The following is a 14,537-nucleotide window of genomic DNA, read 5'->3' as shown; positions in this document are numbered from 1 at the left end:
TTCCTTATAAACTACGACATTTCTCACAAGTATTTATTTATTTTTTAGTTCCACACATGCAAAAATAAAATCTTCGCCGATGAAACATTTCAAACCTTTTTACACCAACATGCCTTCACTGAATTCATTTGAATTTCGTGGTGACCATGATAGTACATTGCATAGTACATCTATATTCACGTGCACACATGATACGATTTTTCGGGGACAATTTGCTCGTTTATGACACGTCATTTCTGAATGACCAAAAGCTTAGCTACTTTATTTTCGTTTTATAGCATGAAAACAATAAAAGAGGAATGTGCAACCCATCATAAATTTGAAATGGATCAGTATTATGAGATCCTTATTATAAGTAACTACGACATTGTCAGGATAATAACCTAGCGTCAATATGAAAGAAATTAAAGTGGTTCATACATTCATCCGTATAAAAGCGGCACATGTATTTTATTTTATCCTTATATTTTTCATAGTGCGGTACAAGTGCTGCATGCATAAAGAATATTACTTAACACAAATTATTAGTATAATATTTCGACCCCACTATTTGAAATTCATAAAATACTTATTTAATTATTTCGACCAAAAATCATTGTTTTTTACGTTCGTAATATAGTACATTCCATTGTCGGTCACCTGTGTCAATTTACGTGCACACTACAATTGTTGTTGTATTTAAATCTTTCGGCCAATGAAATGATACGTTACAAGTTGTTTGTTTGTGATACGCCAGAATGTTATCAATGAATTATCAATCGCTAAACTTGACTGTACCTATTCAAAAACGTAAATGCAAATTTCATAAGGCTTGATCCAAATAGCCTTTTTACTGTCTAATAACTTGCAAGTAAGAAAAAGACAGGAAAGAAGTATATTTTGTCTATATGTTTTGTGTTTGCACACTTTTTAAAGTTGATCATGCATTCGTTCTAAAATAAAATTTTGACCAGATAAAAGTTAAAAGATGACATAATTGGACAACCGCAATTGTTAAATCGCTTTGACGTCCGAAAAAAAGATAATAATCAACACATCCATTGTAACTTTTAAAGCCAGTTAAATCCTTTTTTGCTGAAAGAACGTCCGATATCATCAAAATTCATTATCAAAGCATAACAAAAACACAAGTAAAGAACGTTTAAGTATTCAATATAAATCAAAACACAAAGGTTATTCCTGATTAGTTTTTCGAATTATTTTATTTAGGCGTTGAGACCCTTTGGTGACCCCACAGTTTAAATGTCTATAATAAATACGTCGTGAGTTGTGGGCGTTACAGACGAACGTTCACCTAATCTGACCCAGTCAATGGGATATTTTAGCGCGCCAATCAATGGTCTCGGCTACACTGTTTTGCACATGATTCTATGAATATTACCACACAGGTAATAAGATTTTTGCAACTGTAATTTGTTTTAAAAAAGTTATAACAAATATAAAGTTGAGAATATAGAATAAAGGTCTATCTTAGTGTCTATCTAGGCAGTATTGCTTATATTAAAGAATAAAAGTCATAAGAACATATATAGCACTTTATTAATTAATCTTCTCTACAAATTACGACACTTCTTCAGTATTACAATCTTTAGTGAAAGGTTTCCAGCTTAATTGAACACCATAATGTTCTTGGGGATATACAATCCATTATATGTATCCATATATGACTGAAAAAATTATTCAGAATACATTTCCATATTTTAGTCAAATAAACTTATAGAGGAAAAAGATGAACACATAGAACAATTAAAAGAAAGAATACATGTACTAGAACAGAGGTTTCAGGACCAGAGTTTGTCTGGAGATGACAGGGTATCAGCTTTAGAATTAGAGGTAAATACACATAGTGTCAGGTTTCAGGACCAGAATTTGTCTGGAGATGACAGGCTATCAGCTTTAGAATCAGAGGTAAATACACATAGTGTCAGGTTTCAGGACCAGAGTTTGTCTGGAGATGTCACAGGGTATCAGCTTTAGAATCAGAGGTAAATACACATAGTTTCAGGACCAGAGTTTGTCTGGAGATTACAGGGTACCAGCTTTAGAACCAGAGGTAAATACACATAGTGTCAGGTTTCAGGACCAGAGTTTGTCTGGAGAAGTCACAGGGTATCAACTTTAGAATCAGAGGTAAATACACATATTGTCAGCTTAAGAACCAGAGGTAAATACACATATTGTCAGGTTTCAGGACCAGAGTTTGTCTGGAGATGTCACAGGATATCAACTTTAAAATCAGAGGTAAATACAAATATTGTCAGGTTTCAGGACTAGATTTTGTCTGGAGATGTCACAGGGTATCAACTTTAGAATCAGAGGTAAATACACATATTGTCAGCTTTAGAACCAGAGGTAAATACACATAGTGTCAGGTTTCAGGACCAGAGTTTGTCTGAAGATGACCGGCTATCAGCTTTAGAACCAGAGGTAAATACACAAAGTGTCAGGTTTCAGGACCAGAGTTTGTCTGGAGATTACAGGGTATCAGCTTTAGAACCAGAGGTAAATACTGTAAATTCAGAAATTATTGCGAGGTTTTTATTAATGCGAATAATGCAACTGTATGAATATCGCAATAATAAGAACTCGCATTCTGATATCTTATTAATATAACTGCATGCACATTTTCCTTAAATCGCAATAATTAATCTCTATTTTAGTTTATTCTTCTAAATTCGCAATAATAAATGCACACAATAATTTCTGAATTTACAGTACACATAGTGTCAGGTTTCTGTACACTGAGATTGTATGCAAGTCTTACAATTGAGGAGTTTTTGTGAGAATATTAACAGTAAGGTCAAATATGATTAACATCACTACTGTATATGTTATTAAGGATTTTTTTAAGAGCTGACCGTAATGATACTTTAGTATTGCTTTTATTTACTAAATTTATTTGCAATCACTGACAGTTGATTCTTAAGGGAGATGTTGAAAGGCAATCTTAATTAAATAAAGACCTAAAGGAAATTAAATGAAGATTAGAACTAAAGTTATCATTCAAAGGAATTTATTTAAATATACCGGTACAGTATTGTGTTGCCTAACATTGAAGCTGTAGACTCTGTCGTCTTTGTCATATTGGCCTCATCACATGCTCTGTCTCTCCGCATCTCCTTGAAAAATTGCTGTTTAGAATTCCACCAAACTTGCACAGATTCTTCAAGAAGACATTTTAATTTTTTATCTGATTGAATTTTTGAGTTAACTATACCAAAACTCGGACTTCTCTCTTTCTGACTATCTTTGGTAAGCTTACTTGATAGCTGAACCATGAAATCATTATTAGCTAAGGTACTACCTTCCTTTGGGCAGAGTCCATTATTATATAGTTAAGAAGAGAACCAATCAAAAGTAAGGACAGTGCATAAACATTGTGAAACAAGTTTAGAAATATGTTTTCAATCTAAATTTAAGATATAGTGTCAGCTATAAGCTAATTCACAAGCATGTTGTAGGTGTGTTTGATTTGTCAATTTCATTTTAATCTAAACAATACAATACCATTTTTACAGTAGCATGGTGAGAGGAACATCTCAAAGATTTGACTTGACTAAGTTTATTTTACACCTTCTGTAGCACTCCCCCCAAACAAAATACATATCAAAATCAAAGATAATGATATCCTTACTATATATATATATAAACATATATAACTTATTATATATATTAACATGTATAATAAGGATATGAAAAGTTTTTTTTTTAAATCGATTTTATCATATTGTTATAAAGAATTACACATGTGAACAATCTAGTTATAAAAGAACAGAGGTAACTGATTGAAATAAAATTGACAAATCAAACACAACTACAAACCTGAAAACATATTTTTGAACTAACTTGTAGAACATGACTACCCATGAGGGGTCTCATACAGTCGTTTATCCTTCTTATAGGGGTAAACTTTGTAAAATTGGTTTCACAATATTTACATACTGTTCCTACTTTTGATTGGTTCCCTGCTTAACTATTGACTCCACCCAAAAGAATGTAGTACCTTAGCTAATAATGATTTCATGGTTCAGCTAGCAAGCACACTCAAGTCCATGCGCTGTAAAAATTTATATGATATTGTCATGTTGGGTGTCATACATTTTTCAAAGTAAATATGTATATTTCTTATTTTAACTTATTGTGATTTATTAACAAATGAAAACTTATCATCTCCTTTAGAAGCAAAAAAAAAACAAACCTCTGAAGATTTTCTTATTATTTAGAGAGACAGTTTAGAGAAAAAATTGGAAGAATGCAGAGAACAACTCTCAGAAATTAAATCAACATGGAGTGATAAAATATCCCATTTAGAGGAACAGGTATGGTGTAATAAAATTCTTATATAAATAAAATGTGTTTGATTATTAACCTTATTGTATGCAAGTATATCAAGCATGTTTATAGGAACAAAAGACACAAGAAAAAAATACATTTAAGGAAGAAACTACAGAATAAAACAATACAGATTTGATTATTAGACAAACATCTGATTCATGTCTTTGTATTTCCTCACTTGTCTAACTTTTATATTAGAGTGATATTGTGAACATTATTTTTGGATATTCTAAAATGATATTTTCCTTAAGAACATACAATACAGAAGAGATCTCACATTTATTTTCTATAAAATTTTGACACAAAGTCAATTTTGATATGCACTTTCTGAATATAAAGTAATATAAACTTCATGATTTACTTTTTGAGTTATTTCAGTTTGATAATGACATGTTTAAGGTTAAAAAAGATTCAACAACAGAAACAACAAAACTACACCAAGACATTTATGAAGTTACATAATTGAGAAAATAGATAAAGCATGACTTTTTTATTAGATTTCCCATCTAAATGCCAAAATGGTTGAAGATAGTGATGAACTTTCAAGAAGTGAGCAGAATGCAGAAAGTTCTAGAGAGAGTTATCAGTCACAAGTAAGAATACTTAATGATTTTTTTTTTTGTCAGTAACTTAATACTTTTTGTAAAATCAGTGAAAATATTATCCTGAATTGCATTTTAAGGCAATAACACGTAAATTTATAATGTTATCTATAGGTAAAAGATTCTAACCTGGACATCATTCATAAAATATAGAACAATATATCCTACTTTCTATAGATTTCAGAGAGGACAATTGGTTGTGCTATGTCACATACATACTGTGTATGTTGAAAACACTGTGTGTACAAAATTATCGTTATTGACATCGCCCAATATAAGACAGCAATGGTGAAATATTTAAAATTAGTGCTAGATACTCATGATCAGTGACCTTATACGGAATATACACAGTCAGTAAATTTGGATTCGAGCTATCACCCCATATAAAATTTACTGATTGTGTATAGACTGTATTAGGTCACTGACGGCATGTGTAATATATGATATTGTTTACTTTATTTATATTTAGTTATTATACTGACCAGTAATTGGATCCATACCATAAGTCAGATCATTTGATGTTGAGGCATCAACGTTTCCCAGCTATTTTTATCAGTATATAAATTCAACCCCTTCTTCAGGGTACAAGGGTCCTTAAACAGTCATAATTGCCAAACATAACCAAATCTGATAAGTTATTGACTGAAATGGTTTGGGATTTAGGTTTTTTTTTTTTTTTTTTTCAGAAACAATTGTCATTTCATTGAGATCAGGTTTTTTGTCTCCCCTTGACGGATTAGGTCAGTTTATGGGGAACCACTAGTGGTAGGTCAATGATATTTGGTATGCAGTTGTATAAGCATTGGCATATTTCATTTCCATGGAGATTATTTGGCCCCACCCCCTCAGTCATGCTCTATTGACTTTGAAACTTTTGCTTAGTTTTCATGTATTAGTTTGTGATTAGGCCAGTTTAAGATGAACCAATAATGTTAAGTCAATGATGTTTGGTATGCAAATGTATTGGCATTTGCAAGTTTCATTTCCATGGAGATTATTTAACCCCACCCCCTCATTATGGTTCATTGACTTAGAAACTTTTACTTAGTTTACAATTTAATGTTTGTGTTTAGGTTTGTTTAAAGGGAACGACTTATGAAAAATCAACGGTATTTGGTATGCAGTTGTATTAGCATTGGCACATCTCATTTCCATGGAGAATGTTTAGCCCTGTACCTTCAGTCATGATTCATTGACTTTGAATATATAACTTACATGTTAAAGTATTGCTATTTTAATTTCAAAATAACAAATAGGCGAGACATATCTCTGTGTTAACAGTTTATTTAATCACTATTTTGCACTAAGTTTTGTTTTGCAATTCTTTTTCGGCACTTCGATATAGTATGATAATCAGGAGAGCTGTCTTAAAAACCCTATCAATGCCGCCAGGAGATATTGGTTAATGGTAGCTAATCACCTCTTAACTGCATTTTCACACCTGACTGTAGTGATCAAGCTCAGAAGTAATATTATAAGGAAAATCTATTCAATGACAAAGTTACTTCATATACATGTATTGAAAGAGCATAAATAAAGTATTTTAGAAATTTCAAATAAGAAAAGTATGTCCTAGCCTTAAAACAGTTATTACTGAAATATAAAATTGGAAATTACCTGATATTCAGAATATCATCACATTTTAAGTTGTCTTATCATAGTATATTTATAAATTATAGCTAACTCAGTTACAAACAAAACTAGAGGATGCTGAACAAAGATGTGAAGAAAACTTGGATCTTCTCAACAAAAAAGAAAAACAGTTTGAGAAAGAGGTACACCTTTAGAATTGAAGATATTTAAAACATTAATCAATGTCCTGTCAAGTATTGGGGATCACTGTATATTAATAACTGCCTGTTCACTATATTTTAAGTTGCACAATACGTCAACCTTGCTTAATTGGTTTTTGCTTTTACAATTTTGCACAATTCATTGAATGGGGACAATAAACTCCCTTTGGCTTTTAAAATGTTCGTCTTGGTTGTCTATTGTTGATGTATTTGAATTGTGATTATTTTTTATATGTTTTAAGAATAAAGTTTGGCTGAATCTGTTTTCATAATTTTTTATAGATACATGTATAAAGATTGATGAAATAAATTATTCTTTCTGTTTTGACTCCTATTTGTGTCCATTTGGAACTTGTATGCTGTTTGAAGACTTAGGTTTTCCTTAACCTATTTTCATAAAAAATAACTTTATTTGTGAAATGTTTATTTTTAATCATAGTCTTAAACTTAAATTTTCCATGATAGTCTTTTTCATGTTGTACAAACTTTGAAGCTTCCTCTATGAACTACATTAAGATGAATGGTATCCGTTAACATTGCTCATAATATTTGTCATCTCTTTTTCAAAATTCTTCCTTTTGCTATTTTTATGTTTAAATGTAATACAAAATTTAAAAAGATGAGAAACTTTTTTGAAAGTTTCAATAAATTTGTATCATACATTTTTAAAAGTTTCACACATTGTCATTGACTAAAGAATATCTTTACAGTTAATTTTGTTATTTAATATTTGCCATTCATTAGTTATTGATTTATGTCTGTAAATTGTAATGTATTTATTTTTTAGAAACATGATTTGGAAACAGAACTGAATAAAGAACACTTTGAAAAGATGGATTTAGAAACTCAACTTGTGTCAAAAATTACCTCCCTTGAATCCCAATTAATGTCTGAAAAACAGTCAAAGGAACATGAAAAAATACTGCTAGAGCAAAAAATAGTAAGAAATAATCTTATGTCTGATAAATATTATAATTTTTTTCTGTTTTATGACATAATGAAGATTAATTCTATTCTGTTCAGACTGTGTCTGAAAAGTGACGTAACAGATCTAGATTGACTGTAAGTAAAATATCTGAACATTAATGAACTGTACAATGTAAAAAGTGTCTGAACAGTGACTTAACAGATCTAGATTGACTGTAAGTAAAATATCTGAACATTAATGAACTGTACAATGTAAAAAGTGTCTGAACAGTGACTTAACAGATCTAGATTGACTTTATGTAAAATATCTGAACATTAATGAACTGTACAATGTAAAAAGTGTCTGAAAAGTGACTTAACAGATCTAGATTGACTGTAAGTAAAATATCTGAACATTAATGAACTGTACAATGTAAAAAGTGTCTGAAAAGTGACTTAACAGATCTAGATTGACTGTAAGTAAAAATCTGAACATTAATGACCTGTTCAATGTAAAAAGAGTGTTTAAAACCATACAAAACTATGTTTGTTTATGTTCAAATATTTGAAGATAGTTTTGGATCTTAATGGCTGTTTTAGTCTAAATTCATTTAAAAGTGTATGATACTTTTGATAATTATCATACCTCTGGAGTGGGCACTTTATTGCATACGTTTTGTTCTTTGGTCTTTGCATCCATCTGTTCATTCAACAAATTTTTTGTCCCACTTTACTCAAGTACTAACTTCATATTTTGTATGCACAGTGATGAATTGTAATGTATGATCACTTTTTGGATCTGTCAGTAACCTTCATCCAGTTTTCAAATCCTTTGAATTAAGAGTGGAGGTTTACTAAGAGACAATAATAAAGTTTCTACAACTATAGCCAAACACTTTAGTGAAATATTTGTATCAATTAAAGAATTTTGTAAAGGTATGGAATAATTTGTAGTAAAAAAATCCTTAAACTGATTCTATTCATGTCATACACATATTGAAGAAAAAAAGGAAATGTCTGGTATTTGTCAATGAGACAGCAATCCAACAACTTAAAAAAAGACATCAAGGAGACATCATATTGTCTTCAACAATAGATAATTGTCTATATCATTGGCAAATCACCACCTGTTTAGACAAGTGAATGAATTTTAGAGAGACTACCAAAGATCTGCCATTAATATCAAATATTTTGACTTTCAAAAACACTAAGATAGAACTAAAGACAGCAACTGACAAGGTTCTTTACTTGGACAGGAATGCAACAGGGTTAAACTGGGGTTTTAGTAGTCATTCCTGTTTTATCTCAATCAGTATAATAACAAAATGTAGATATGGAATATACAGTAAAAAACTGTTCAGATTAAGCCCTTAACATTGTATTATTAGATATTACAGACAGCAATATCACATCAATATCACATACCTGTACATGTATAACGATAATGTATAATACTGTCTCAAACAACAGGTACAGAAATTAACTTCAAAATAAAAATTAAAATCGAGTGGTATGATTACCCATGATACAACTTTCCACCAGAGACTAAATGAAGTATGTGTTAACAACTATAGGTCACCCTACCAACTTCAACCATGAACAAAACCCAAGCAAGCTATAAAAAGCCCAAAATTACTAAATGTAAATTAATTCAAACGAGGAAACCAACAGCCTGATTTATGAACAAAACAACAAACGACAAGCAAATAATTACAGGCTCCTGACTTGAGACAGGAACATAAAGAATGTGGCAGGGTGAAACATGTTTTGTAGGCATCCAACTCTAACCTTATCTGTGATAGTGGTACAACAGCACAACATGAGAACAAACAACAAAAATCAGTTGACAATTACTTGACTCATCCGATCGATACAAAGCCCAAAAACAACTAACAAAAACAGAGCATTTATTCTGCTGATAAAGAAACCATGCCTTCTAAAACTTTAACATAGACTGCTGCACATCTGAGTAGATTTCATTCAATAGTACTGAAAAACATGATCTTGTCCAATGTCTGAAGTAAATTTGTGTTTAGAATTATGACACAGAAAAGAAAATAAGTAGATTATTTTAGTTGTGTTTCATACTGTAAACAACTGTAGTAGTTTTATATATTTAGATATAACTTCATGGCTTATGTCTTTGTTTCTATAGGAACATTTGGAAAAGCAAGAAAATGACTATCTGGAGAAAGCAACAAAGCTTGAAGAACAAGTTATGCAGTTAGAAAAAAACAGAGATGTACTGGAGGTCAGCATTTATTTATATAAGAATATTTTATGTACTTTGTATGTCATTTAGCATTTAATATAAAATCAGGTTGGATTTGAATAACTAAAACAGATAAATAGACATTAAGAAAAGCAGATATGGAATTCATATTTATAATACATCATCCCAATGATGCAAAACTAAAAAGACTAAATTGACATCTGGAGATAAACATAAGGTCTTTAACAATAGATAAACGTGTTTTAGATATGTCAAGCTCTAAATCATAAAGAGAATCAATAAATTGTGAAAGATTTTAAAGACTATCAAATATCTGCTGTCAACTCTAAAGGACTAAAAACATAACAATTTAACTAAAAATAAGTACTGACAAGATTCCATAAACTTGGTAAAATTCGATTTACTGTGAAAAACTTGTGAAAAGAATAAAAATTTATTATAATGTGTAGAGTTTTACCCCTTATCTCTTTTGGAACTCCTTATCACTTAATAAATAAATGTTTAAATGTACAATAATATAAATACTGTTCATAGCAGTATCCACAGGATATATATTTGTCATTTTGATATCAGCTTCATAGCACTACATGAGTATTACAGATTGGATAATGTGCTTCAATGAAACAACAAATTGCCAGAGAAACTTTCACAAAGGCAATATGAAAAAATCTTATCTCAATATAGACAAGAAAAATATTCAAGCAACAATCCACACTTATAACAGGCATGTTTTATTGATGGTCATTCCATATTTCCTTCAAGGTATCCTTGGGAGTCTCACTAATTAAACAGGTTACTGAATCATACTGTGGATGCATTATTATTTATTTGATGATTTTGTGGATAAAGTTTAAAAGTAAATTTAAGTGATCAACAAAATACAAATTTCTTATAGGTTTTTATGCAGAATTTGTCAAAACCACAAAATCAAGTATCATAAAAAATACCGCATTTTTCCTCAATCCATGAAAATTAAAAGATAGTGAATTTGCAGTACAAAATAAGTGGACATTATCTTTTATCAAAATACTAGATCTGATAACATTAAAGAAAATATTTCTGTTTTTTTATTCCTATACCCTGTATAATTTATACAATGGTAGTTAGTGGTGCAATTAGGTAGACAATTTTGCATATTTATATTTATATAATTTATATTTGTCACAGTTCCTCTTAATCTGAAACACTGCACAAATGTTGTGAGTTTCCAAAATACAAACTATATAATTATGCATAATTTTGATAATTAGTTATCTTTTACCTCAGAATGAAAAGTACAGTTTATCAAATGATGAATTAAAGTTAAAGAAGAAAGTATGTGAGATGGAGAATACAGAAACAGAATTGAGGAGTATGGTAAACATCTAGTGAAGCTTATCATATATATATATGTACGACTCCGAACCGAGGTGGTAGTAGAATAGCGATGGTAACACTGAAGTGCAATTGTTTGACGCTGAAGTGTGATAATGGCATTGTGAAGCTACTTTTTTGATAGTTGGACCAAAGTGCTTTGGTGGTAATGCTGAAGTCCGATGGATTACATCAACTATATTTTCAATGGTTTTCATTTTCACATGTTGATGTTGCCTAAGAAGTCAATTTGTTTTTAGAAGCAGTTTTTTTATGTTATTAAGTAAAGCATCGAGAGTATAACCTGTTTAAATTAAAACATCCATGATTAATAGACATTACATTTCCAGTCATAAGAGACTCCTGAGAGGAACAAAGTAAAGATAAACTGTTAATGCAGAATAATGTCTACATGCAGCAAAATTAAAGAGGATGATCTTTTATTTAGTATGAAACTGTAACTAAGGACATACATAATATGAGATATATTCCTGAATGTCAAATGTTGCAAACACAGTTTAAAATATACTGTAACAGGCTTATTGCAGGAGGATAATTCTTTTAATGATTCTTTTATTTCAACCATACACATACATATCATTGATAACAAAATGCCATAAATGTTTTATAGACAATAATGAATGCATATACTAACTAAACTAGACATCACACTTAAGCAGAAGGACCATCACACTTAAGCAGAAGGACCATCACACTTTGGCACAGACCATCACATTTCAGCTAGGAATGCACTACAGCTTTACCATTGCATTTCAGCATCCCCATCACACCTCCTAGTTCTACATATATATTGGCCTGCTTCTCAAACACCTAAGGATTAGTTGAATTCCCTCAATATTCAGAAATTAATAAATATTTTATAATTGGATTCTTTGGTGAGTTACCCAAAAATTGTTCTGTAATTTTAATAAAAAAAAAAAAAATATATTGATTAATGCAATTGTTATCCTGTTATATTTTGCAAATATATGAAAATTGTTATACTAACTTCAAATTCATATCGTCAATAAATAATGATTCATTCTGTTTTTATTAGATCTATCATCTAAATTACATATGGTCTTTTGCCATCTCTTGACATCCACCCTCTTATATAAGCACTTGGAAATATGGAAACAAATTACTATAAATGTTAAGAAATGTTTATTGGAAATTTGAAAAATTTGGTTCCAATAAAATAACAACAATGGTCACCATGGCAAAAAAAAAAGGCTAACATTTCAAAGAACTTAATTTTAGAGAATAGCTGAACCAGTTGAAATGAAAGAGGATAGAAAGGGTTCTTATGTGATAGTAACTGGGTGTTACTTTGTAACTGATTACCCAAACAATATGACTGCCAGATGCGTTTTTACATTGCATTATAAAGGAAGTATGAAGAAAATGTTCTTTTTGAGATCTGCTCAGAAAATTGAAACCAAATAACATTTAAAGGCTACTTTTTGTTTCAGTGTAACTGAAAGAGTATTTTATTTTGTTAGACTAGTTCATATGACTGCTTCTTGGAACTTCATTTTGAATTGAACAAGGGAAACAAACATGTAGAAAAATGTTTAGTTAAAGTTTCAGTTGTTTGATATTACTAATGTGTGGTATCTTTATAATTCTTCATCCATTCATGTAACAAAATGAGGATTTCACACATAACTTATGTGAAACAATGCTATGGTCTTGGGATAGTGGTCAATAATAGGATTTAGATTAGATTGAGGTTTCAAACATATTATTAACATGAAATTTCATACATGGATTCATTAATATTTATGGGATACCAACTTTCGTGGATTTCATGGGTATAGATAAACCACGAACTTATATGTTCAACCAAGTGCCAATTATCTATAGGATTGTATGCAGACGTGAACAAAACCACAAAATCAAATATCCATGAAAATGCAGTATTTCCTCAATTCACAATGCAAAAATTGGTACACGAAAATAAATTAATCCACAGTATATCTATAGGAAATATATGTTAGAAAGATAGTATGACTTTGATTTCAGGGTTTAGTGATCAGATTGATTGTTTACATTGAAGAAAGGTACTGGTGTACGTTCAAGATACAGGAATTACTGTTTTAATTGGACTAGCTGTGATAAAGTTTTGTTGTTTTTTTGCATGTTGCAAGTTTGTTGACAATGTGAATTAAAAATACATATGCATAAATACATATTTATATCTAACTTTTAAAGATAGAAGATTGTGAAATTTTTAGTTTTCAATTATATCATCAATTATTAGTTACTTGTTTTTAAAAAGCATTATATACAGTAAGTTTTAATTTTTTTTTTATCTAAGATTTCAGATCATGAGAATAAATTAACTCAGTCATCTAAGCAGATGGAAGAACTGGAACAGTTTCTAAAGAGCAAAGAATCTGAGCTTTGTGAATGCATTGCAGGTAATGACAGATATAAGAAAAATACATGTTATATCTTTAACTTTACAACAGAAAAGGGGGGATGCAATTTAAATTCTCATGAATAATGTGTTTACTTTGATGGTTATATATATATTAGGTCTAAAAGGTTTAGTTTTTATGTTGTGCACCTGCTCTTTGAAATGCATTGCGGGTTTTAAACACAGAAATATAAAATACTTTTTATAGATAAAACCATTACTACTTTGAAGTAAAGAGGGGATGGGGGCATTTTGAATTCTTTTAATAAAAGTGGTTTCCTTTGGTGGTAAAAATAGGTCCATTTTTTTCTTAAAGTTAATTATCTTACCTTTGATAAATTTTGGTTTTTATGTTGTATTCCTGAGCTATAATGATAAGTGCTAATTTCAATACTTGCCTTGCCTCGACAAAGTCGAGAAAGGGAGACATAGGCGTGCTCTTAACAGCAATGTCAACAAAGGCAACAATTTGCTTATTAGGTCAGTTTATGGGTAACCACTAACGGTTAGTTACTGATATTTAGTATGCAGTTGTATTCCCACTGACACATCTCAAAATCAGGAAGAATATATGGCTACACCCTCTCAGTCATGGTCTATTGACTTAGAAAAATTTGCATAGTTTTACATGTTAAATGTTTGTGATTAGGTCAGTTTAAGATGAACCATGTGAAATGAAATTTTGGACCATTAAAGGCAGAATAAGATTTTTCATTGTTTTCACTTTAATGTTCCATAGTTGTACTCGATTGTTTGGAAAATTCAAAATTCTTTGATTTTCAGATGATAAATAGAGAAAAGCTTTTCAGTGTTACAGCTAGGATTTCAAAAGGGCAGGGTGCCAATCATGAAAAAGGGCATTTAACGAAAAAGATGACCAAGGCACCCTACCA

At 30.4% G+C, this 14,537-nt stretch overlaps 1 protein-coding gene across 1 annotated transcript in view; it reads left to right on the top strand.

Annotated features, from left to right (window-relative positions):
• The window catches only part of LOC127728283 (golgin subfamily A member 1-like), a 57,610-nt gene that overhangs the window by 34,473 nt on the left and 8,600 nt on the right, over positions 1-14,537 (top strand). The window contains exons 11-18 of the mRNA XM_052235593.1: positions 1,705-1,833; positions 4,224-4,319; positions 4,833-4,928; positions 6,617-6,712; positions 7,518-7,670; positions 9,792-9,887; positions 11,136-11,225; positions 13,543-13,645. Coding sequence (XP_052091553.1) covers positions 1,705-1,833; positions 4,224-4,319; positions 4,833-4,928; positions 6,617-6,712; positions 7,518-7,670; positions 9,792-9,887; positions 11,136-11,225; positions 13,543-13,645 — 859 coding nt within the window. The remainder of the gene's footprint in view (positions 1-1,704; positions 1,834-4,223; positions 4,320-4,832; positions 4,929-6,616; positions 6,713-7,517; positions 7,671-9,791; positions 9,888-11,135; positions 11,226-13,542; positions 13,646-14,537) is intronic.

Source organism: Mytilus californianus, unplaced genomic scaffold, assembly GCF_021869535.1.
Source record: "Mytilus californianus isolate M0D057914Y unplaced genomic scaffold, xbMytCali1.0.p SCAF_2, whole genome shotgun sequence".
NCBI classification, from domain to species: Eukaryota; Metazoa; Mollusca; class Bivalvia; order Mytilida; family Mytilidae; genus Mytilus; species Mytilus californianus.
Note: the sequence above shows the minus strand (reverse complement) of the source record. Positions and strands in the feature narration are given on the sequence as shown.